The 26905-nt window shown below is 42.4% G+C and overlaps 1 protein-coding gene across 3 annotated transcripts; it reads left to right on the top strand.

Moving 5' to 3' along the window:
• Window positions 1-3917: 3917 nt before the first annotated feature.
• GTF3A (general transcription factor IIIA) lies at window positions 3918-22207 on the top strand. 3 transcript variants are annotated; one of them, XM_089685833.1, is made up of 9 exons: window positions 3918-4161; window positions 8298-8398; window positions 12665-12761; window positions 14239-14327; window positions 17654-17727; window positions 17918-18004; window positions 19778-20019; window positions 20630-20680; window positions 21834-22207. In XM_089685833.1, exons 1-9 carry the CDS (start codon window positions 3970-3972, stop codon window positions 21972-21974), a joined length of 1074 nt encoding a protein of 357 aa, XP_089541959.1. In that variant the 5' UTR covers window positions 3918-3969; the 3' UTR covers window positions 21975-22207. The 3 variants fall into 3 exon arrangements, with proteins under 3 accessions (XP_089541959.1, XP_089541960.1, XP_089541961.1); XM_089685834.1 differs by having other exon boundaries at window positions 19790-20019; XM_089685835.1 differs by lacking the exon at window positions 3918-4161 and adding an exon at window positions 4248-4304.
• Window positions 22208-26905: the final 4698 nt, after the last annotated feature.

The following is a 26905-nucleotide window of genomic DNA, read 5'->3' on the forward strand; positions in this document are numbered from 1 at the left end:
AAATTGATTTCCTAGTTTTCAGGAGTGTTAAAGTCAATGACCAAGAAGCGGGATGGTGGACCAACCCCTGGAACAGTAGATCTGGATGATCTGAGAGAGCCTATGGAGAGTCAACTAGGAGTCTGAATATGTCTGCCTACCCTGTCCTCATGGGCCAGATCAGTGCAACAAAGATCATTAGAAAAACCTTCCTCTTGATCCTGTGAAGCAAACAGGGAAGAAGAGACAGCAGAGGAAATGCATAGACAAGTTGAACGGAGTCATCAGGGCATCCACTGCAAAAACCTGAGGAGCCCTAGTTCTGGTGACAAACCTGCCCAGTGTGTTGTTGAACCTGGATGCCAGAAGGTTTACGTCTGGTGTCGACCACCTGCGACCAAGGGTTTGAAACACCATTTCCTTGGGACCAAAATCTGACAACTGAGAAATTCCAACTGACAATTTTCTATGTCTGGAACGAGTACTGTGGTCAGAATCATAACACGGAGTTCTGCACAGGCTAGGATGAGATTCACATTTCTTTCAGTTGTGTGACTTTTGGTGCCCCTTGATGGTTACTGTGGCATCCACCCTGAGTTCCAGGACATCGATCAGAAGTCAAGCTTCTTCTGAAAACCAAGTCTCCAGAATCAAGAGGACTGGAAATCCACAACACTAAGGCAAGCCTGATTTTGTTTGTAAGGCCAATGGAGCAATTCAAAGGCTGAGTTTGCATATCCCACACAGTCAGAATGGTCTGGATTGCAATTGGGCATATAGTACCACCTTGAAGGAGGCTTCATCAGGCCCAAGACCCTCATACAAAAATGAGTAGTGGAGCATCTCCAGGACCATAAGGTCTGAATGTTGCAGTGGAATGCCAAGATATTTTCTGGAGGAAGGAAGACCCTGGGCAGGGCTGTGTGCAGAATCAGGCCCAGATAATCCAAGTGGTGGATCAGGTCTTTGGAGATTTAGGATTCATTTGAACATCTGCAGGGTCTGTACTGTAAAATGGATATGAGCTGTTACTTCAGATAGAGGTCATCCAGGTATCCCACAGGATACCCTAAAAGTTCAGTAGCGCTAGGACAAGAGCTAACACCTTGACACAAGGTGCTGTGGACAAGCCATAGGAAAGGGCAACAAACTGGCAATGTTTTGCGCTCATAGCAAGAGTGCAGATTGGGGTGAATACCTTTTTTGCCTTGGAGACAGTAAAGTGGTTTGAGTAGAACTCCTGAAACCTCTCCTTTTCTTGGTTAGAGGCAATGATACCCTGTTAGAGGAGCTGCTAGAGAGCAAAGTACAGATCTGCCCACTTTAGTGGGGAGGACAGCAAGTCTGACAGCATGAAGTAGGGTGGAGGAAGAGACCAAAACTCTAGTTTGTAGCTCCTGGATATAATGTTCTGGACCCAGATGACTGATATGCCCTGTGCCTAGACTGACGTGAATGTGTCTCCACACTCTGACAAGGGAGGGGGCCCTTTTTGTGACAGCTTGCTCTTGGACTTGGCGGGTTTCTACGTCCAGGTCTTAAGGTGGAAATGTGTGCCAGACTTGAACCCAGGGGCCTGAGAGAAATGAAAGGAACTCTCCTCAGGAACCAAAGAGTTGCCTGCAGCTTTTGCCTTCTTTTTCTGGGGTAAAAATTGGCTATGAAGCTTGTCCACCAGCTCACACAAAAAAAGGAACATTTTCTGTGTATGATCATAAAGCCTTGTTCACACTTTCTACCCTTGCACAGGTGTTCTGAGCTGTTCATGTCAGTTGTCCAATTCATGTCATTTGGTATGGAGTGGTTGCACAGACACAGATGTAGACAGTGTGCATTCTGGCCATGCACCTGCATGGCTGACAAACTGAACACAGTGACTGTGCAGCCACTGCATCCCAATTGACATGAATAATACTGCCTGCATGAGGATGCACAAAACACCTAACATACAGCCCATTGTTTACAATGCGCTTGTGCACACAGGCATGTATACAAGCGCTGTGCATTCTTGAGTTACACCGGTGTTGTCTGTATACAGAGGACCTCTCCCACCTGTACTCCGGTATTGTCTGTATACAGAGGACCTCTCCCGACTGTACTCTGGTATTGTATGTATACAGAGGACCTCTCCCACCTGTACTCCGGTATTGTCTGTATACAGAGGACCTCTCCCGCCTGTACTCTGGTATTGTTTGTATACAGAAGACCTCTCCCACCTGTACTCCGATATTGTCTGTATACAGAGGACCTCTCCCGCCTGTACACTGGTATTGTCTGTATACAGCGGACCTCTCCTTCCTGTACTCCAGTATTGTCTGTATACAGAGGACCTCTCCCGCCTGTACACTGGTATTGTCTGTATACAGAGGACCTCTCCCGCTTGTACACCGTCATTGTGTGTATACAGAGGGCCCCTCCTTCCTGTACTGTCTGTATACAGAGGACCTCTCCCGCCTGTACTCTGGTATTGTCTGTATACAGATGACAACTCTTTCCTGTACTCCGGTATTGTCTGTATACAGAGGACCTCTCCCGCCTGTACTCTGGTATTGTCTGTATACAGAGGACCTCTCCTGCCTGTACACCGGTATTGTCTGTATACAGAGGACCTCTCCTGCCTATACAATGGCATTGTCTGTATACAGAGGACCTCTCCTTTATGTATTGTCTGTATACAGAGGACCTCTCCCGCCTGTACACTGGTATTGTCTGTATACAGAGGACCTCTCCTTTATGTATTGTCAGTATACAGAGGACCTCTCCCGCCTGTACACCGGTATTGTCTGAATACAGAGGACCTCTCCCGCTTGTACACTGGTATTGTCTGGATACAGAGGACCTCTCCCGCCTGTACACCGGTATTGTCTGTATACAGAGGACCTCTCCCGCCTGCACACCGGTATTGTCTGGATACAGAGGACCTCTCCCGCCTGCACACCGGTATTGTCTGTATACAGAGGACCTCTCCCGCCTGTACACCGGTATTGTGTGGATACAGAGGACCTCTCCCGCCTGTACACCGGTATTGTCTGGATACAGAGGACCTCTCCCGCCATTACACCGGTATTGTCTGGATACAGAGGACCTCTCCCGCCTGTACACCGGTATTGTCTGGATACAGAGGACCTCTCCCGCCTGTACACCGGTATTGTCTGGATACAGAGGACCTCTCCCGCCATTACACCGGTATTGTCTGGATACAGAGGACCTCTCCCGCCATTACACCGGTATTGTCTGGATACAGAGGACCTCTCCCGCCAGTACACCGGTATTGTCTGGATTCAGAGGACCTCTCCCGCCTGTACACCGGTATTGTCTGGATACAGAGGACCTCTCCCGCCTGTACACCGGTATTGTCTGGATACAGAGGACCTCTCCCGCCTGTACACCGGTATTGTCTGGATACAGAGGACCTTTCCCGCCTGTACACTGGTATTGTCTGGATACAGACCACCTCTCCTGTTGCAGATTTCGGCACAGAAAAAAAATCTGCACGTGACATCCATGTTGTGAAGTGAACAGGGCACACAGAGAACAATTGATTTCATTGAGACCTTGCATAATGCGTGCAGAAAAACTGACGTATCTGCACCATGGTGTGAACGAGGTCTCAGGCTGTACGTTAGAACACTTCCCATCACGTCCTCTGTATTCGTTTCATAGAACTGTAGCACATAAAGAGCCCAGCTACAGCCGGACACGTGTCTCAGGACGTCACACCTCACCAACATGGCGCGCTATCACTTCAAAGCTGTGCACGTGACCCGAACAGGATCGTACCAAGGAAGATCTCCGACGGGGGGGTGCTGTATAGTACAGTGGCTACAAAAACGAAATCAGTGAATCTTACATCGTATTCCTCGTGGTAATTGTATTGGGATAAAGTCAGCTTATCGTTTATCCCAGGCTAGCTTTGTAGGTGTATGTATCCTGTTCTCCCCTTCTCAGAAGACAGGCGGTGGTTGAGTCCAGTGTGTAGAAAGCCGGGCCATGGCGGTCTCAGTGGCTCGGAGCTGCGCCTTTAGTATTGGGAAACCGGGACGGTGTGGCCGGGTGGGGAAGATGGGCGAGAAGGCGCCACCCGCCGTGTATAAACGGTATATATGCTCTTTCCCGGACTGCAGCGCCTCCTACAACAAGAACTGGAAGCTACAGGCTCATCTCTGCAAACACACCGGGGAGGTGAGACACGTGACACCGACCGGAACCCTCATCTGCACACGTGCCGAGCTTTACTGCCTGGTCACTAGCCCTGCTGTGCTTCCCATAGCAACTCCCTGGTCATGGCTAGTGCTGTGCTATGTACGGAGGTCTCACTTAACAATGTTAGTGCTGGGCTGTACTCCCTGAGCAGTCAGTATGGAGGTCTCTGAGTGTTGTCAGTGCTGAGTTTTAGTGCCGAGCTGTACTCCCTGAGCACTAAATGCTATGTATGGATGTCTCCCTGAGCGCTGTCAGTGCTGAGCTGTAATCCCTGAGCACTCAGTGCTATGTATGGAGGTCTCCCTGAGTGTTGTCAGTGCTGAGCTGTACTTCCTGAGCGGTGCCATTGCTGAGCTGTACTTCCTGAGCGGTGTCATTGCTGAGCTGTACTCCCTGAGCGGTGTCAGTGCTATGTATGGAGGTCTCCCTGAGCGGTGTCAGTGCTATGTATGGAGGTCTCCCTGAGCGGTGTCAGTGCTATGTATGGAGGTCTCCCTGAGCATGGTTGGTGCTATGTTATGTATGGAGGTCTCCCTGGGTGGTGTCAGTGCTATGTTATGTATGGAGGTCTCCCTGGGTGGTGTCAGTGCTATGTATGGAGGTCTCCATGAGCATGGTCGGTGCTATGTTATGTATGGAGGTCTCCCTGGGTGGTGTCAGTGCTATGTATGGAGGTCTCCATGAGCATGGTCAGTGCTGAGCTGTACTCCCTGAACACCATTGGTGTTATGTTGTGTGGAGGTCTCCCTGAGCATTCACTGCTGAGCTGTGCTCCTTGATTGCTGTTTGGGGACATCTTGATTGCTGTCAGTGCTGAGAGCTCCTTGATCAGACTGAGCTGTGCTCCCCATAGGAGCTCCCTGTCCCCTCCTTTTCTTTATTGACTTCTCACTGATCACTGCCAGTATTGAGCTGTGCTCCCCCTATCTATAGGATCTTTCTGACAGTGCTAAGCTGATGCTTCCAGATCAGGGAGTACAACTTGGCACAGTGGTCAGTGAAACCCCATACATAGTGTAGCAAAGACCATGTGGACTGTCAGTGCTAAACTGTTTGGGGTCTCCCAGATCACTGTTGGTGCTGAGCTGTGCTCCCTGATCACTGTCAATGCTGAGATCCCCCTGATTACCCAGTGCTCAGCTGTAGTCCTCATTAAAGCTCTTGACCACTGTCAATGCTGCGCTGTGTGGGGGTTTCTCTGATCTGTCAGTGCTGAGCTGTATTCCGTTTTTGTTTTTGTTTGTGTTTGTGTTTGTGTGGTTTTTTTTTTTTTTTTTTTTTTGCAGTTTGTCCAGTAGGGAAGACATCCTTTGCTTCCTGTTTTGCACAGCAGGAGATGTGAGGGGCTTTCTTTGTCCAGCACTACAAGAACAGGGGCTATCTCCCCTATAGGAATAAAAAGGACAGGTGTCTGTACTTATCTGCCATCCAGAAACTGGGTGTGAAGGTTTTGGCTTTGCAAAACTTGTTACATGGAGAATCTAAAGTGTCATTTCTGGTCTTCTAGACTGTCAATTGACAATACATTTTATATAGCAAAAACAGAGACCCCCAGTGTATCACACCTGTGGCCTATATAATGTTGTACTTGCTGCCTGCTTGACTTGGTGGTGAGGCATTTAAAGGAGTTTACCTATTGGGAACGTTACATTTTTTTTCCATCGTTTTTAGGGTGGAACATGTAACCTGTTCCCACTGCTGCCTGCTGTCCCCTCTCCCTGTGACAGTAGTAAGTTCCCCACACTAGCTGTCACTTGGCTGAAACTGTGGCTGTGCAGGGCTCTGCCCACACGGCCATGTTGTTCATTCAGGGTTCTGCAAATGGATGAACTACAAGTCCTAACAGCGTCTGGGGCTGTCTTGTACTGCTCAATTAACTACCACACCACTGTTGAGCACTGTGGCAGTTCATTGATTCTTGTCAGTGTATCTGCTTGCCTTTGATGCATGAGCACATGGATACCCTGACAGGTCTGCAGGAGTCCTGCATGGCACAAACGATCTGCTGATCAGGGTTGCAATGTTTTCCAGGCTCCAAAAGTTAACACTTTAAAAAAAAATAAAATACATATGTATGGCAGTGATCTTGTCCAGACATGTCTACCTTTTTTCCAGCTCCTGAACTATGCATTGTGCTCCAGCACAAAGGTTTAAAGGGACTGAGTGTACCAGGTTAAAGCACTTACAGACTAAAAAGTAAAACATTCTTAAACGTGCCAATTTATAGATTATCTGCTGTGTGTGTGCAGATCATGTTGGCTGGTTTATAACAGTGGGGGAGGGTTATAGAACTTCATTGCTGGGAAGGTTCACTTCATCCTTGTGACAATACCAAGGTTTTAGGTGTCGGCCCAACTTGATGCATATGTCAAGGCAATATGAGAAAAGGTATGTGCATGTTTTTCTGCATTTTATTCTATTTATTTATTTATTTTTTTTAAAGACACTGCCTGTGCAGAAAAATGACCTGATCTACCAGAAGTGCACACTAAAGCTGGCAATACACTGTACATTCTGTTTAATCATTTAGGTTTACAAAGGTCATGCAATAGGAGGACACAGATGAACAACCCAGTCAACTTGTATCAATCAGGCAGCTCCCTTACACTATGCACTTATTGGTATTTCTAAAGGAAATTGTACAATCAGATTGTATAGTGCAGGGCTCGACAAATCCTAGGGGCCATGGTGACTAGAAATTGCTTCCTGGCACCTGGGTTCATACTGCCTCCCATGGACTTCAATGAGAAGTCGTGCCTCCCGTAGACTGTGAAACTGCCTGTCAATAGCAAGCCTATGTGAACACTTATCTCCACATGCCACTCTACTCTCAATTGAGTCTGGAACAGTTACAAACTTGCATGGGACCCTTGTCATAATGACACTCAAAACACAATGCATGTGGATCGCATCTGTGAACCACCTCAATAGGAACACTATCTAGCATGTCATGAGAATCTGAGTTTCAAATCGAATCCAGAATTGCATGTTTGAAGCAGGGCATCTCCATTAACACTTGGGTGTTTTGTGGTTGCAGCAGAATCGCTGTTGCAAAATGCAGATTCAGGTGCCATTGTATTCAATGGTACCTAAAACACGGTGTGGTTATGCTGTGATTATCACATGGCAAATTGCATCATGTGGAGGCCCAGGCACTGACAACCCATGCTATGGCCAAAAAAAAAAAATTGACTCTTAAAGCAGAGTTCCACTCACCTTGTCAAATAAGTCAGCAGCTGCAAAAACTGTAGCTGCTGACTTTTAAAAAAACCCGCCACTTACCTAACCCACGGTGTGTCCCCTGCAGCCAGTTACACCGGCTGAACTGTATTCCAGGAGGCCGGCATCTTCAGTGTGGACACCCGGCTGTGACAGCTTGCGGGTTCACAGCCAGGTACCCACTGCGCATGCATGAGTAGCACTGAGCTTTATGAATGGCTCTGTAGTCTTCTGGGACCTGTCACATGTCCCAAACTACTACAGGGAGGGAGGACATTTTCCACTTCTGGTCGCCTAGGCGATCGGACTGGACTTAGGAGTGGATACCTGTCAAATTTGGGCACCCAACCTTCCAAAGGTGCCAATCCTTAATGGGGAGCAGTCCTTAAAGCAGAAATTCCCCTTTTGGGTGGAGCTCCGCTTTAACTCAAGCCCTGGTAGAGTGGGGCCACTTTCTTGAGTCCTGTTGTAGACTGGTGACTCTTGTGTGGACTGAGTTGTGTTAGCCCTGCCTAGTGTCTTTTGTGAAACTACTTAATCCCTCCCATTCTTGGATGTCAAAATATAAAGGCTAATTGTTCTGTAGTCCAAGATGGGAACTAAAAGTGCTCTTTGCAAAGGACAGCTCCTGAATTTCTGGCAAGATCCAGATCAAACCAATCTAGCAGGATGTTTCCAAAGGTTTATTAAACAGACCAGGAGGGAGCAAAATTAATTGTTGGTTCTACAGAAGGTGAGGATAAAATTCATCAGTTTCCCTTTGAAAATTGAGTTCACTAGTTTCCTGAGTGGGTGGCGAAGTTATCATTGTACAAACTATGCATTATTTGATCCAGACTTGGTCCTCAAAGCAAATGGTGACGTTTTAATATGTTTCTCCTTTCTTTTCTGACTAGAGACCTTTTCCCTGCATGTTTGAAGGATGCAGTAAAGGCTTTGTGACTTTGTTTCACTTGACCCGTCATTCTATGACACATACTGGGGAGAAGCCTTGCAAGTAAGTGCTTGGATAAACTTCTGGGAATTTGCTGTATTGCCAGGAAAGGTTAAAGTGTTGCTAAACCCACAATGGTAAAATCAGTCTGTATATGCAGTAAGCATGTGTAGTATACTTGCTGTGGAACCTAAGGAGGGTAATCCTCTGCATTGTGTAAAAAGGTTGTTTGCTCTGGTCTTCTCTGATCTTCTACTGTCCCAAATCCAGCTGCCATAGTTGGAGCAGCAATGGAAAGTCTGCTCTGTTTGGTGTGTATTGCTAGAGGGATTTGTGGACAAGGGTGCATGTGTTTGGTTCAGGTACAAAAAGCACCATCGGGGGTTATGTAATCTTGTAAGACAGTCAGAGGTGAATGAAAAACTACAAGATTAACTAGTGCTCAGCTGGACATTGATAGAAGTCACAAGACTGATCTAACTGGTGATGAGAAGGTATTTAGCAGTTTATACCTACTAAAATTGCTTTTCCAAGTGTGTGCTGTGGAAGACCAGATGGTGAATTTAGGGTCCTGGGTTTATTAACACTTTAACCTCTTCCTGTCTAACCCATACCCATAAACGGCATGTCTGTCTGTCTGTCCCAGGGAGCATGCAGCACTGCAGTTTGTGTCCACCAGAAACAGCGGAACACAAATCTATGTATGGGACCACTGTGAGGTCCCCGATTACTGTGATCACTAACTGGCCAATCAGTAATCACATGACCAGTAGTAAAAAAGATGTCACTTCCTGACATTGTTTACTACTTGTGAATTCTGTGACTCAGAGGTCACATGGTTCAAAACTATTCACAACAGCCTTGTACCATGTGACAGGCTGTGATCAATCACAGCTCACAGTACTTCTCAGTGGCTTCAGGAATGCAGCCAGAGGAGAAATTATTGCTATTACACCCATAAAGACTGTAAAAGCAATTGGTATTGAACCCCCCCCCCCCCCCCCCCAACCCCAGGCAGACTGGACAGTAAATGCAGGGTCCTGGGTTTAATTCAACATAGTGCAGCGCTGTTTAAGATCCAATAGCAATAGTTATTTGTAATACAAATAAACATGAAAAAACATATATGCTGCACGTGCTTATAATATATACAGTTGTGGTCAAAATAGCAGTCAGACATCACTAACCTGATCAATCACTGTTTTTGGTAGAAATTATATTTCTACATGGCAAATAATTTACTAGCAGGTGTAGTAGAGTAATAGAAATCCAACAGACCCAACAGTCATGACGTGCATGCTACTGATTCTGTGTAATTGAATCACTAATTGAAAGGGGCATGTTCAAAATAGCAGCGTGGAGTTCTATTAGTGAGGTCATTCATGCTTTGAAAAACAGGTGGCAATTATTGCCCTTATTGAAGGAAGGCAGCAAATGTTGTACATGCTGGTTACAGTGCATTTCTCTCTGAAATTCTGAGGAAAATGGGTCGTTCCAGACATTGTTCAGAAGAACAGCGTACCTTGATTAAAAAGTTGATTGGAGAGGGGAAAACATATAAACAAGTGCAGAAAATGATAGGCTGCTCAGCTAAAATAATTGCAAATGCTTTAAAATGGCAACCAAAACCTGAAAGACGTGGAAGAAAGCAAAAAACTACCATTCGAATGAATAGAAGAATAGCGAAAATGGCAATGACTCAGCCAACAATCAGATCCAGGAAGATCAAAGGAGGTCTAAAGTTCCCTGTTGGTACTGTTACAATTAGACTCCTATGTGAAGCCAAGCTATCTGCAAGAAGCCCCCGCAAAGTCCCACTGTTGAAAGACATGTGCTGAAGAGGTTACAATTTGCCAAAGAGCACATTGACTGGCCTAAAGAGAAATGGCGCAACATTTTGTGGACTGATGAAAGATTGTTCTTTCTGGATCTAGTGGCCTGAGACAGTTTGTCAGATGACCCCCAAACACTGAATTCAAGCCACAGTACACTGTGAAGACAGTGAAGCATGGTTGCGCAAGCATCATGTTATGGGGATGTTTCTCATACTTCGGTGTTGGGCCTATTTATCGCATACCAGGGATCATGGATCAGTTTGAATACATCAGAATACTGGAAGAGGTCATGCTGCCTTATGCTGAAGAGGAAATGCCCTTGAAATGGGTGTTCCAACAAGACAACGACCCCAAACACACCAGTAAACGTGCAACATCTTGGTTCCAGACTAACAAGATTGACGTTATGGAGTGGCCAGCCCAATACCCGGATCTTAATCCAATAGAAAACTTGTGGGGTGACATCAAAAATGCAGTTTCTGAGGCAAAACCAAGAAATGGAGAAACTGTGGAATGTAGTCCAATCATCCTGGGCTGGAATACATGTTCACAGGTGCCAGAAGTTGGTTGACTCCATGCAACACAGATGTACAGCAGTTCTCAAACAGTGCTTATACAACTAAATATTAATTGATTCAAAGGAAAGCAAAATCTTCAAACATTTTTCAGTTTATATAGTGAATGTTTGAGTATTGTAAGGAAGAATACAAACACTTTTTTTTTTCAACAGTCTAATCACTTTTCTTCAATATTTTTAGAGGAACACAAATTTTGATATATTTTTCTTCATGTTTTGATTTGGAATAGAATGTGTAGTTTTCCCGATGCATTTGTGTGTATGGAAATAAAAGCTATTAGGATTATGAGCTTTATTCACTCTTTTCAACACACTGCTATTATTTTGAACACAACTGTATATGCAGATAGGTGATCTATATTGGATCCAGAAGAGAATAAATCTGTCACGTGGCCCCCTTCATTAACACTCTAGGGGCGTGTTAGGTGAATAAATGATGGTCAACAACCACAAAGCAAAAGTTCACAAATGGTAGATAGTGGTACTCCACTCAGGATAAATTCATGCAAATAAGTGATTACACAGGTAACTTCCAGTGACTGTGAATACACACTCCTCCTGTGGCTAAATTGCCCTCTCACCTCCACTCTGCGACCCAATGGGCCAACACGCCTTTAAGATCACTGAAGGATCTTGTTCCAATAGATGTGGGTATCCTCAGCGGACCTTTCATGGACCCCTCATCAGGTAGGTAAACATTCAAGGTTCACTGGCTCCTGTTCTCAGCTAGGTATACCACTCATCTAAACAATGAGAAACAAAGAGAATCTCTCATAGTGTAGTATTGATCAGAAGTAAGGTGCTTTTATTAATAAAAAAAAAAATGCTTCACTCAACACAATATTGGTCCTCTGTCACAAACCGCATGCATGGGTTTCGGGCTGCTCAAGGTGTGCCTAGATGGCGGCCGTACCGGATGTACCTCACCATGGACTGGAATCTGCGTCGCTGTGTATCTACACGTTGTCACCGTAACACATGACTTAGTCAGGCTATCAGGGTCCTGGGTTTAGTAACACTTTTTAAGAACAATTGGACAGTGGCAATCTTCCACTGGGCTGACATGCCAGCTAATTCTCTGCAGACAAAGCTTACACTTCTGCGGTTTAGGTCACATGCACACTGGTGTTTGCTCAGTTCCCCTGAACACATTTTCTCCTGTCAGGATAAGTGTATGTGTGTTCCTTCTTTGAAACCTGGGGAAACAGAAGGTTTATACGTTATAATACAGCTACTGAATTATTTTTAAAATGTCAGTTGGGATTTAAAATGACTCGTCGCAGATCTGAGCCCCATTCAAACTTCACTGTGTTGTAGCGTGATGCTCAGTTGGTCAACAAACCTATTTTCAATAGCCCTTGTTCACATCTGACATTTTGTAGCAACATGCTGGTTGTTTAAAAAGTGACAATGCTCATATGTGCACAAGGGCCATTTCAGCCAGTGTGTCTTGCACCTACCTTGGTCCAACTGCAGCCCACTCTGGTGTGTTCTGCTAGCCCAGAAATCATACCTGATCATGTGCAATTCAGGACCACTGATCTACATTTTAGGTGCTTTTTGGCTAGGGAGCAGCTTCAGTGGACCAGTAAGCAGCATAAGGGGGGCCTGTGGAATAGTGGATTATGGAAAGATATGCACACTTACAGCTTTAGTCTAGGCAAGACTATGTGAGGGTCCACAAATGCAGGCATTACTTTAACTGAAACCTTGGCCTCTGAGCCAAAGATCTTATTTAACCCTGCCTCCCTCCTTACAAAGATCTATTGAAAACCCATAAACTCACAACTAACCAGGTGTCAGAAAAGGAGACTAACTGTAACCAAGTAGTGGTACTGAAAGCTGTCTGTACATAGAACTGGAGGTAGAGGTGTATGACTTTATAAAACTAATAGAATTGTGTTTTTACCCTTTTAGGTGTGAGGCTGCAGATTGTGACTTGTCATTTACCACAATGACAAATATGAGGAAACATTTTCAACGAGCTCATCTTTCTCCAAGCCTTATTTATGTGGTAAGATGAGATGTCAAGCAGACCTTGGTGGAACCTGTTTACTAGTAGTGTACCAAAATGAAAATCCTGGCCTGAAACCAAAAATTCAGGATGCGCTTAGCAAAAAACTGAAACCACAATGGACAGTTTATAAAATTATTATTTTTTTTTTTATAACTAATTGTGCACAATAGAAATGTCTGGCACTTTTGCTTTGTATCCATTTGAACCCAGTTTGTTCAATGCTCTTGTGCATTGGCCTGATATGCAGCAACTGATCAGAAAATGAAGGTCTGCAGCTTCCCCTAAACTTGTGCTTTTGTGTTTTCTTTTGGACTGAATATTATACCCATAATTGTTCATATTCCTAAACACTTATCTGTCCCCAGGGCTTGAAATGTTGGGGGGGGGGGGGGGTACAGAAGCACGCTGGGAAATGTATTTGGGCTCACAGTACTAGCACATCTGACACTGGTCATAGATGGATCAGTCTTTAGATCAGCCAGTGGGCTGAAAAATAAGTGGGTGTTTACAGTATTTTGACAGTCCTAGTGTCAGAATACACTGATCATATACAAACTTTCTAGCACGTCCATTCCTGAGAAGTCTAATTACCTCAATATCTCACAAACAGAAATGGCCATAGACTGGTTGAAATTTGACCAGTCAATTTGGAACCAGCCAAACTTTGATCCTGTCTGGCCAGCTTGGATATAATTTTATGGTGTGCAGTGGGTTATGGGAAGATGCAGATTTAAGCTAATTTACTAGCAGCACTGATTACATCTTTCCATCCTTGCCTTTTCTTAAGCTGTGTGGGGGTTTTTGGTTTTTTTTTGTTTACTAAACCCAGGACCCTGCACTCACTAAATCTGGTCTCCCACAGTACACTAAATCTGGTCTCCCACAGTACACAACATGGAAGTGCAATTATTTTATATTTTAGTAAATATAAACTGCTACATACCTTCTCATCAGCAGTTAGAGCAGTCTTGTGACTTCTATCAGTGTCCAGCAGAGCACATGTTAAAGCATGTAGTAGTTTAAATTCTGCTGTAGGATGCAGAACCCCTGACCTGTCTGGACAGTGCTGGTTGGCCCTGTACTGATCACGTGCACCCTCCCACGAGGAAAAATCCCTAGGAGTACACACCAAACTGAGCATGTGTAGAGTGACTCCTCCACACAATCACCTCTCAGGAAATGGGGGGGGGGGGGGGGGAAATCAGAACTCAAGATCAAACGGCCTTTACACAATGCAGAGGATTAACCCCTTCGGTTTCACAATGGGTATTACAAGTATGCTTTACTGCATATACAGACTGATTTTACTATTGTGTGTTTAGTAACATTTTAAGCATTGTGTACATGGTATACAGGCTTATTCAGGCTCTGCAATAGGTGACTAGCACATTTATGTATTTGACATTCTGGTTTGTATTTTTGTTCACTTTGTTCATATTTTACTTTTCTCCTAAGTGCTTTTCCTTTCCTTCAGTGTTACTTTGCAGATTGTGGGAAAACCTTTAAGAAACACAATCAACTAAAAATTCATCAGTACATCCATACCAACCAGCAGCCCTACAAGTAAGTTTGTGATTTACTTAGAACTTGTTGCCTGGCTAGTCGGCTCACCACTAGTGCATTACAACCACAAATTATTTATTGAATCCCAAAAGGCATTGCATACTCGCAAACCTTTAAAAATGGGTGTATCCAGTAACCACTCCAGCTGTAATGCAATGTCGTCTGACCATATACCACACAGTTGGAAGACTGACATGTTTCAAGGGACATGCTCCCTTCCTCAGAGCTGAAGTGTGGTTGCACTAGCAGTTTGCACCCTCCCACTTAGGTGGCAGATAAAGTGGTTATAAAGGCTGTTTCTACTTTCATGCAATCTATGCATGAAGGTCAATGTGCAGCCCCCACTTGTACTTGCCTGAGCCCAGTCCAGCTATGTGCATGAGAGCAGAAGCTCTCCTGGATGTCTGCCATCTCATTGTGGCACACAAGTGCATTGCTCTGAGGGAGCACTTGACTAGGGGGAGGGCCCTTTAGCACCAGCAGTGACCGAAGACGAGGATTGGGGCTTCTCTGTGCAAAACAGTTGCACAGAACAGGTACTCACCAGCCATGTTTTATACACCTGGCTAGTGCCAAGACAATATCCCTCACACCACTACACTACCACCAGCATGAAATGTTGATACAAGGAAGGATGGATCCATGTTTATGCCAGACTCTGACCCTATCTGAATGTCACAGGAGCCAGTCTGCCCATTCTCTATCTACAAGGCATTTATGTCCAACTGCTGATGACTAGATTTCCCCCCCCCCCCCCCCCCCCGACCATTCTTTTAAATCCTAGATATGGTTGTGTGAAAATCCCAGTAGATCAGCAGTATTTGAAATGCTCAGACCACAAACAACCATACCACAATCTGTCACTTAAATCCTCTTTCTTCCCCATTTTGATGCTCAGTTTGAACTTCAAGTTGCCTTCACCCAGTCTAGATGCCTAAATGCATTGAGCTGCTGCCATGTGATTGGCTGATTTAGCAATTTCTGTTAAGCAATTTAACAGGTGTACCTAATAAAGTAAAAGTATGACATGTTTGGGATTGGTGAGTGTAAGTTTGACAGGTTTGATTTAACTCCTTGGTGCCAAGTGCACACAAATATATGCGGCCTCTCAGTGGTTGGGTGGGTGCGCGGAGGAGCCACATTTGCATACCCAACATATGCTGAGAGCGCACTCCTGGCACACTTACTGGCGTTTCACAGGGAAGGTCCTGATTGCTACTTGTGGCTGGAAGCCTTCCAATCATGGCTGTCGCAAAACCCTGCCCTGCCTCCTGGCCTCACAAACCCCTTAAAGGGCCAGGAGGTGCCAAGGGGTTAAATTAAACTTTTACGATCATGGTAAGTAGTGTCTTTTCCAGTTACTTTCCAATAACTCTAAACACAAGGTATAAAAGACACACAATTTAGAGTTTTGTTGTTTTTTTTTTTTTTGTTTTTTTTCTACATCAGAAGTTGTTAGACTATCAGACTACTCATGGCAATAAGAGGGTGGCTGGCAAGTGTTGGTGCACAACTATAGTTTCCTAGTAGTGATGTGTAACAAGCCAGCACTGCTTCATTCTATTCCATTCATGGAGGTTGTGGTATGGCTTCTATGAATAGAGGAGTTAAGTGGAAAGTGCAGGTATAGTTGACAAGAGCCTGTGGCAGCCCCTCAAGTCTATTAACCCCCTGCTCCATTGGATGATTGCAAGACTGGGATTTCAACTGAGGCATTGGCCCAAGGGACATATCCTACTGTCTGTAAACTTTGCCCCTTGTGCTATTTTGTGTTAGCTACACTTCGGCTTTAACCCCTTCACGCCTAAGGGTAAAACAAATCTAAATGCCTAAGCACAATTCTGCAACGTTGACATGTTAGTAAAACCGTACATATCGTCACAACTACTTTGTACATCCAGGTGGATTATACCTTGTTTTTTTTTCAGGACAAATTGGGCTTTCATTTGGTGGTAAATGGTCATGGATAGCTCCTAATTTTTTTTATTAAAGGAAAACTGGGCCAAAATAGTAAAAAAAATCATTTTTTTTTAAATTTAACTGTTTCTTGTTACGACCATAACCTACCACCAAAGAACAACCCAAAATACATTCTCCAGTTCTTGACGATCGCAGCGATACCAATTATGTGTATGTTATTTGTTGTTTGTACCCGTAGTACAGCCCAGAAACAACAGTGCGCATTTTGTTTTTGTGTTTTTTTTTTTTTTATTTTTTTTTTTTTACATAAAACACTGTCACTGACATTGACATTAACACTAACTGACACTGATACCAAATTTTTTTTTAAATCCTGACCTTTGACCCTGACCTTTGACCCTGACCTTGACCCAAACACTAACCCTGGTACTGAACTAGATCAAACCTTGATCTAGGTATTTTTCTTTATTTTTTAATATTTATTTATCTCTTCTTTTTTTTTTTTTTTTTTTTACAAACTTTTTTTTTTTTCTCTCTCTGTCAGGAGTTCGAGAGATACAATGTATCTCTCTTCTCCATTCATAGAGAGAGAAAACAAGGGGGCCGGGCTGCACAGTGATTGATCACTGTGATAGCCAATCAGAGGCTATCACAGCAATCACGTGACCCGGAATCGGGAGTCCCGGTCCCAATCGTTAGAACGGGACCCGGGGCTCTCAGTGACACCGCGGTCTTGGTGCTGGGAGCGCGCTGAGCGGCACGCTCCCAGCACAAAGACAGGTACGCAAATATGCGGCCCCACGGAAAAAAGCCCAGGTCCGTGAGGCTGCATATTTGTGTTACGTCGGCGTCAAGGGGTTAAAGGATAAGTTCACCTTTTCATAACATTACACCCGTATTCGGGGTGTAACATGTTATGAATAGACCAGCCCCCATTCCCCTGCTTTGACAACTAGTGGGAATCTTCTCTTGCTAGCTGTCAAAACTTTAAAAACGTCATGCAGGGCTCTGGCTGCGTAGCTCATTCACAGTCCTCTGTGAATGAGGAACTGCAAGTTCTGACAGCTATCGGCTTGTAGTTCTCAATTGTAATGCTTTCATTGGTTCTTCCTGTCAGTATATCTGCTTGCCTGTACAGGAAAGCAGATATACTATCAGGTCTGCAGGAGATCTGAATGGCATCAGCTATCTGCTGATCAGTGGTGCAATGCTTTTATGTTCTTTAACAAAAATAATGCACATTTCTACCTGTAAGTGCATTTATCAAAAGGTTAACTTATCCTTTAAACTTGGGTTACTTGGTGGTCTTTGATTTGCATTGCTGGATAGCAAAAGCTGTTCATGGACTTTACTTTTGTTTGGACTTGGTATTGACTTTTTTTTTTTTTTTTTATATATATCTATAGATGTTGTCATGAAGAATGTGACAAAAGCTTTTCCTCACCGTCTAGGCTTAAACGTCATGAAAAAGTTCATGCAGGTACTGTACTCAATTAATCTGGCCAAACTCCAAATTTTGATGCATCTTCTGTGGATATTGTAACCATCTCTACAAAGCTGTCAGGAACCACTTCTAGACTTGTTTTGTTGCACTGAAATGCAGGCAGATATCTTCCAGTATTCATGTTCTGTCATTTGTAGCTGATTTCAGTAATCTGTTTGTTTTCCAGGTTATCCATGCCAGAAGGATAGCACTTGCTCGTTTGTGGGAAAAACATGGACAGAGTACATGAAACACGTGGCAGCCAGTCATTCAGGTATGTTTTGTGAATGGTCACTAAACTTGTCAGTTAATGGGTGAGCCCTGCCTTCTGTATTTTTGTATGTGGCTCTTGTGAAAGGATTGTCTGGAAGAGATTTGGGTCATTTGATAGAAATTTGAATGACACTTGTGCATGAGCTTTTAGACTTGCACATCAGAAACTGCTGTTCAGAGACTTTGGTTGAATGCACTTTTTTTTTTTTTTTTTACAATGTTTTTGTGCTCTCAAAGGCAGCAGTCCAAAACTGCTGTGATAGTACTTGTGAAATGAGTTGGACAAGAAATTGGAAGTTTAACATTGCAATACAAGCTGCAAAATGCCTACCAAGGGAACATGAAAAATGCTGTCTATACATTAGGATCTATAGAAATATCAGGAAGTGTTAGTACTACAATCACCTCCCATTATGTTAGCAGTTAAGGTGTTTAGTCCACATCTTGACCTAGGGTAATAATATCACTCTTCCTTGGATAAAGTACAGTAACTCTAAAACAAGCAGTCTTACTGGTGGTCTCAAGGTAAACCTAATGGGTAAGGAAACTAACTGAGCCACCATGTTGTCATGTTTCTATAGCAATTGGTGTCCACTGGGCATGATTCATTTTATTTGTACTACCAAAGACAGCATTTTAGGAGTTGTCGCCAGAGCAGGAGGTGAGGGGAAATCATCCAATGGAGACAAATTGTGTAAGAGGGGGAAATGCCTTCACTTTGGGAGAATCTTAACTTTGCTGGTGCGCAGCAAAAATAACCTGCGTGTGTTTTTAATCCTCTCCTACTCTACAAAAAAACCTGAAGTTTTTGGGCTATACATGAACTTTACACGCCAACTTCACCTTGTGAAGATAAATGCACACATTTGCAGGAAAAATGTGCATTTTGCATGGGAGCCTGCAAAGCATTGAGACGATTAATCAATGGGTTGTGGGTGCAGAGCACAGGCTCCTGCAGCTTTCTATAGCTGCTGATCCATACCAAGCTATGGGATTTAAAGTTATAGGCCACACTTGTGTTCTATTGAGAACTACAAACAGTTTATTACAGACCTCTTTAATGAACAATGTTACTATGCATTCAAAACCAAGCACTTTAGTGTAGATTTTTTTTAAAACCTGGTTCTAAATGCTCTAAAATTGACAGGCAAAACAGTCTACATCCTCTAATCCCCTTTCTCTGGCCTTCTCTCCACTAAAAGCACATGTGCTTTTGTTTTGACATGCACAGTGCTAGATTGTAAACTGTAGCCAGCAATTCCATATTTCTAGTCAGGATAGTTAGACCATACATGAGAAACTGCCATGTGTTAATCTGTACATATTCCAGGGATCTTCAGCAGGCTGAATGATAATATGTGCAAGGGGAATTTAGCTGTATTGGTCAACTGGTAACACTGCCTACTTTCTGGCTTTTGTTTTTTTTTTTTTTTTTTTTTTTTTTTGTTTTCATGTGTTTTTGTGTTGTAAAAAATGCTGGAGCACTGAATGGTAGTGCAGATGAAATTGATTGCCACTTAAGCAGGTTTGGAATGGTCATTGCAGTGATTTAAAGCAATCAGTGGCATGAGAGTCTAAATTGGGTGTACTAATTGTAGGAGTCATAGGATACAAAGGTTTCTTGGTATTGACATTATTGAATGTGTGAATTAGTCCTTAACTTGCAAAACATTTAAGATCTTTGTGTAAAATAAATGGCTCCTGCTGCAGTTATATTTGCCAGTAACAAGATCAATTTTTGTGATCAAAGGATCTTTTTCTAATATAATTTTAGTTTGCTGTACAGAGCCAGCCATCTGTGATGTATGCAGTCGCAAGTTTAAGAATAAAACTTACCTGAAGGACCATATGAGAACCCATGATGAGCAGAGAGTGGTATACAAATGCCCCAGGGATGGCTGTGACCGAACATATACCAAAAAGTTTGGCCTCCAGAGTCATATCCTTTCCTTTCATGAGGAATCACGCCCATTTGCCTGTGAGCATCCTGGATGTGGCAAGACATTTGCAATGAAGGTAAATTAAAGCCCTTGATGCACCAGTGTTTATTTCACATGGTCTTCAGTTCTTGAGAGGTACAGCTTTTAGTGTATTAGTTTCTCTTTTCTCTCCCAAGAGTTGGTCATAACTTATTCTTGCAGCAACCCTATTTCTGAAATACCTTTTTATGTATTTCAGTGGACAGTCTCCTACAAATGGACTTTCCGTTAAAGCAAAACACATGGTGCTCGGTTAGTGCTGTGCAGTCTTCAGTTTAGGAGAGAAGCTAGGCAGGCTGCATAGTGATGAGCCTGTAGCTGTAGTATTACTTGAAAGTAGGAACTAATGCAACCTTCTGGTAGGGAAGGCAGTAAAGTGCACCTGTCGTCCTTTTTTTTTTTTTTTTTTTTTTTTTTTTCCAATAGGATATTGAGCAGTGATCACTCAAGAGAAACCAGTGAATGTAATTTCATGTTTTATATGATCTCACTATGGTCCATACTGTTGTATAGCAATGTTTAACATGAACAGTATTGCTATACAATTTTTTTTTTTTTTTTTTTTTTTTTTTATACTTTGAAACCAGAACCCTTTTCTGATGTTTGACCAGAAAATGCTCAAACAAATAACTTTTTGTCTCTTACAGCAAAGTCTTGATAGACATGCAAATACCCATGATCCAGAGAAGAAAAAGATGGTGAGCAATTTTTCCTTAACAATGTTCATTAAATTGGTGCAGTACCCATACACACTACTAAAATCAGACCCGTATGAGAATGCTGTTAAAGCTGAATTCTAGTTCTATGGGTTGGTTTGTATCAAGTAATACAGATCTTAAGACCTAATTCAGCACCATTCACCTTGAATGGCCTTCCCAGTGCACAAAGGCAACACATTTTGCAGCACTCTACCATGTGTTCTGCCCAGGGGGTGGGGGGGGTTAGGTCTGCTTTAATGTGCTGCTACACATTGGACATGTGTAGGGGTTTTTTGTTTTCTACACATTGCAAAGGTGTTAAAGGCCCCTATGAGCTGCACTCAATACTGTATTTAATTCTATTTGTGTGTGTGTGTGTTGTCAGAGAACCTCAGATGTAATAGGGAAAGCTATACTGTTTTTTTACATTAGTAATCAAAGTACATTTTGGTATACTGCAGCAGTGTTCATATATGGGTAACACTGATACAGATGCAATCATTCAGAGTTGGTACACAGTAATCACATTTTATAACCATACATAGATCAGAAAAATTAACAGAATACTATCAAGTTGCCCTAAACCAGAAAGTAATGAGGGAAGTGGAGGGGGTAGCTATACTATAGTGATATTTTATCTGAATCACTGGACCTACATAGTTGTTGGGAGTTATTTAGGCTCAGATTATTTTACTTTGCAATTAGCAACTCGCTAAGCTTTCTCAGAGTATTTAGGCTTGGGGCTGTCATCCTGAACTTCACTACTTGGTTGACTAAATTTTCATGCTGCATAACAGAAACCAGTGTTTCCTTATTGATCTAAGCCTGAGTGTAAACACTGCTGGATGCCTATTAACCGCAAGGTGCCTGCCTCCCAATGTCCTGCTCCCAAGCGAGGTACATGTGCCCCACTATAGTGGCTTGCTGCCTCCAACCCACAAAAAACCTATTCAGGTAGAGACTGTACCTCCTGATATCCCATGACTTAACACTGGTCAGCATCACCAGCTCCTATATCTCCACCCCATTATTTTAATGGGGAACCATGTGTTTTCAAAAGCACAGAATGCTGGGATGTTCTTGATGTTCCATAGTGTGCTTATGGGTGTTTAATATGTTTTGCTATTTACTAACTTGTTTCTCCCTCCTGCAGAAGAAGCCACGTCCTAAAAGGAGTCTTGCTTCCCGTCTCTCTGGATTTAATCCAAAGAAATCCACCAAAAAGCCCAAGTCTGTAGAATTGGGAAACCTGCCTCCAGATCCTGCTACAGCAATGCAAAATCTCAGCATTTAACACAATAGCACCTGTTACAGTAAAACAATTTTATATTTTATGTTAAAATTACCTCAAAAGGAGTAACCCATTTTTATGGGAGTTTTTTGCTGAGAGGATTTAAAGTGGTTTCAGTTCCTGAGTCAGCATTTATTTTTCTATTTCAGTTGTATGAATGTACAGCTCCTGCCAGCCTGAGTACTAATTAAACAAAGTTTTTAATGGCTTTGTATCCATTAAAGGAGGAAAAGCAACTCCCAAGGCCTGGTTGTCCTTTTGTTAAGTGTAAAAGAGTTGCTGTTCAAAGGAATATCTTAATTGGAGGACACAGGCTGGATATTCATAGACCATGGTTTATAGACTGGTCCCTTATGGTGACTGGATACTGCCCATGATTCTTTTTCCCCTAGAATCCCAAGGTGGTGAACTTTTTTTTTAATATAGCCCAAAAAAGTGCTTCATGAGGTGTGCCTACTTCCTCCCCTTGTTTCCAAAAGTATCCCTTGTTTAGAAGAATAGATTTTTTCTAAAGACCTCCCTGTCTAACTTGGAGAAAAGTACTCACTGAGGTTCAAAAAGAATACTAGTGGCAGTATGAGCAATGCCATGGCAGCAGTGTGCTTGCTGCAAGTATCACCCTGTTAGTAAATAACAGACCCATATGGTTTGTTGGCCTTGGTGTGACACAGGGCTGCAAAAAATATCCTTATCCACAGACACAAATTACAGAAGCTGTGGTGACTCAAAACACCTTTTTGGTAAAGGATAATATATAAAGAATACTATAGCCTTATTGCCTTTTTAAACAGTGATTAAAGGTTTAATAGCAAAAGTTTGATACTAAGCATGTGGATAGCTGTGCTAGTTAATCTCCAGGACTTTGAAGATTTCTTGCTGTAGGCAATATCACAATTTCTTCTACAAGAAACAGCCTAGCCCCTTTGGATATAAAGCTGAACTGAGGCTGGTTGTCTGTGCAAGATGGTATACCAAGGGAAGGAACCAAGCCTTCTGCTTCCTGTAGCAAATCTAATGGTCTAGCACTACACTGGGTTATTTACTGTGTCTCCTGATAAATGCTGAGTAAAAACTTTCAGAGATTGTTGCATTAGATATCATATCCTGGATGATTGGTAATTACAAGTTTTCCATTCCTCTAATTGGCTATTTCATATTACCATAATACAATGTGCAAGAACCATATTGTCCATTCAGAATTTTACTATTTATCACATTATTCTGACTAAAATTAAACTAATCTGGTGCTATAGAGTTAGTAAACTGTAACTTATCAAAACTCTGCTTCTAAAGGAGTGTGATGCCATACTACTACTTCCTATGGGTGAGAGAAGTCAATTTTTTTTTTCTTTTCAATTCTGTTGCTCCATGACTGGGCAAGCCTGCATGATATTGCAATGGAGCAATGTCTAAAAGAAAAGAGTTGTCATGTCATCCCTCTGTTAAACACAGTACCTCATGTCTCTATCATAATAATATCTTGCATGTGTGCAGTACTTCTTGCTTTTGATGGTGCATGTAGGGCCTCATGCTGCTTTGTTACAAACATCATGCCCATCTAATATTCACATGGTTTCTTCTCTTTCTTTACAAACATTGCCTTATGGCTTGTATACGCATAGTGGTAAATAGCAAAGTGAACATGCTCTACTCCATTTTGTAAAGTTCATTTTCACTTAGCTTAGTAAAGGCCATGAAGCCAAATGAAAATTCACATTGCAAAGAATACCTGAGCGCGTGCAAAAAAAAAAAAATATAATAAAAAAAAAATATAGGATAAAGCTCACATGTAATTGGATAATTGAAGTTTGCTTCACCTTGATTCAAGAAGTTGTGTGAAAATTCACTATGCAAAGCGAACATTCACTACTCCATTATTAACTCAACCCCAATGTACACTGTATTAAAATGGTCACATGTATTACAAAACTACTGTATTGGGAAATCTTTAGATTTAATAACAAATGTGTAGCACAAGGATCTACTTAGTCCCTTCCTGATTTAGGTAAATAAAACCTTAGTGCTTGAACCTAGTTTTGTAGCTTTGTCATGTGTTTGTACACAATGGCATGTACAATTTTACTATGAAGTACTATGGTGTATGCAGGTGGATTATAACCCCATTTTCAGGACAAACTGGGCCTTTAATTTTGTCATAAATGGTAATGGCTATCTCCTAATTTCCTTTTTATTAATATCAAAGGAAAACTGGCCCAAAAAGGTAAAAAAACAAACACTACTACTGGTGTGGTTGTAACATCATTGTTTGTATCTATAGTAGGGTCAAGAGTCAGTGCACAAGTTTTCTTTTTTAAATCCTATCCCTGGCATAAATTTAAAGGGGAAAAAAAATTTTTTTTGGGTTATTCCTATTCTTCATTGCTGGCTAGTAGTGGGTTTTGTAGAGTAACCACTGTGCTAGCCAATCACTGCCTACTCCAGTGATCAGGAAATATAGGTGATGTGGTTGTTTGGTAAGGAGATTGTACAATCACATTGACATGTGGCCAGCTATAAAATCTACTTCAGTTTTGCAAAAATGTTTCAAAGGATAAAACTATTGTTTCATACCTTATCTAAACTGTAATGGTTTATAGCCAGTTCACCCCCCAGAGATGCAGTCTGGATTTATTTCTGCATGCAGTTTAGATGTGTTTTCAATACATTACAGTACTTTTTTTCTCCTGTTTTTTTAGTTTTTCTCATGTGTGCTGATGTGTTTTTGATGCATTTTACTGCTTTCCAGTGCAGTTCCTTGCAGGAAAAAAAATGCAGCATGTTCTGCTTTTGTTGATTTGTACTAAAAAGCACTGCAATGATAAGATGGTCATTGAAGTCCATGTAACCTACTGTCCCTGTGGTTTTATAATGCAGAGTAATATAAGCACTGGACTGCATGTGGTGTGAACCATGCCTTGGATTGTATGTAAGCACAGGCATGTTTTAGACTTCTGTATAATTTCACGTAAATCGGTAGACTGATTTATATATTCGCGTGTAACCGGGTCTCCTTGGCTACAATTTCTAAAGGTAGATCTTAGCATCTTATATGTAAATCCATACTTTAAAAAATAGCAAATATTTTAATTCTACATTCAGCACATACATGCTTATACATTGTTCATGGGGTGCAAGTTGTGGGGTTTTTTTTTTTTTAAACAATACACACTGATAAGATTTATATGCAGTAAGTTGATGTCCTGCACATGTATAACCAAAGCCACTGTTCTCAGTTAAGGAGAAATAGCCAATGGTTCAAGTATGAGCTGACTTTGGAGAAGAAGAAGGCACTTCCCTGAAGCATGAGAAGGTCCTATCAATTATCAAGTGCATGTAATATGAAAATAGAGTACGTGCAGTAAGTCTTCATCCAAAAACCAAAGCCTAATTAGTGGAGGTTAAGCTGGCCATACATAGCTCAATTTTTTTGCAATAAGCCAGAGGGCTAAAGATAATGTATTGTGAAGGGGAGGGCGCTCTTCCACTGTCACAATACAATGATCAGTGCTGCAGCTGCTGTTCAAGTGGCTTTTTTCCAACAGGTCATTTCAGCAGAAATCAATTCTTAGATTGACTTCTGTTTAGTATCAGAGGCCACACATTGAAATTTGGCCAGTCCCTGCTGAACTGGCTGAATCTTGATCCATCTATGGCCATCTTTACAATATATTGCATGTAATCCAATTCTGGAGTGTGCAAGAAAATGGACAACACAAATTAAGAAAGTGTTTCACCCTATGAAAAAGAGGTGCCCGTAGATAATAGTTACTGACGTGTTTCAACAGGTATAACTTAAAGTGATCTGAAAGGTTCTTGTTTTTCTTTTGTAAAATAACAAATATGTCATACTTACCTGCTCTGTGCAATGGTTATGCACAGAGCAGCCCTGATCATCCACTTCTCAGGTTCTCTGCCAGTGCTCCTGGCTCCTTCTCTTCTTATCAGTGTTAATTTTGAATTCTTTGACATAAAAAAAACCCTAGATTTTAGTCCACTAAAATGACATTTATTTAAATTGTAATGTATTATTTAAGCAGTTTCCTAGTATTTTCAAACTCAGTATATACTACTGGAGTATAAATCTAACACAGATTTAGGCTGCAAGTGGAGATGAAGTAAATGGTGGTGAGGGAGTGCACAGGGCAAGGTGCTTTATACTTTGGGGATGTGAAGGTGAGCTGCAAGTGGGGATGGGGAAGTAAATGGGAGTGAGGGAATGCCCAGGGCAGAGAACTGAACGGTCTGGGGAGGCTGTTATTTTACACAATGCTAAACACTGCTACCTTGCTGGGAGGGGAAACACTCATCGCGTCACATCTAGACAGACATGGACAAATCTGATGAAGGAGTTCCTCTTCTGTGGTTTGTAGGGCATTGTTCCAGAACTCGCAGGCAGAGAGAGCCTGCGTCTCACAGTCAGTATAGCTTGCCAATAGAGTAAGGGAGCTGGGGCTTTAATAGACAGGCGGAGCTATGAGGAAGCGGAAGTTTAGATGGGTAAACATCCCTCCCTCACATCTTCATTCCGTTTTGTTTGTTGACGAAAATTAGAATTGATTTTCATTTAGTTTTTGTCACTGAAAACATGCAACTGACAAAAATTCTGATTGAAAAAATTTTCAGCAACAAAATTAACACTGCTCCTTATACCACAATAGGAAACCACTAGGCTTGCTCCCAAACCGTGCCATGTTTGTCTATTGACATAGACAGTATGGCTTAGCCCCACCCTTGCCACTGGATGTGATTGACAGTAGCAGGAGCCAATGGCTCCCCCTGCTCTCGCAGAGTTCGATAAGGAGGGGGAGAGAGAGAGAGAGCAGTGCCACTGCTCTTGTGCACAGTGCTGGATCAAGATTGACTCAGGTAAGTATAAGGGGGAGCTGCACATAAGCCTTTTTTTTTTTTTTTTTTTTAACTTTAATGCCAAAAAT

Source organism: Staurois parvus, unplaced genomic scaffold (genome assembly GCF_062004578.1).
Source record: "Staurois parvus isolate SC_StPar_1 unplaced genomic scaffold, SC_StPar_1.0 ptg000387l, whole genome shotgun sequence".
NCBI classification, from domain to species: domain Eukaryota; kingdom Metazoa; phylum Chordata; class Amphibia; order Anura; family Ranidae; genus Staurois; species Staurois parvus.

Bases quoted from the DNA above. Each gene is read 5' to 3' on its own strand.
- GTF3A (XM_089685833.1), top strand. From the start codon at position 3,970: ATGGCGGTCTCAGTGGCTCGGAGCTGCGCCTTTAGTATTGGGAAACCG. The intron at 14,328-17,653 runs GTAAGTTTGTGA...ATATATCTATAG, and splicing joins ACCAACCAGCAGCCCTACAA to ATGTTGTCATGAAGAATGTG. The intron at 18,005-19,777 runs GTATGTTTTGTG...ATATAATTTTAG, and splicing joins CGTGGCAGCCAGTCATTCAG to TTTGCTGTACAGAGCCAGCC.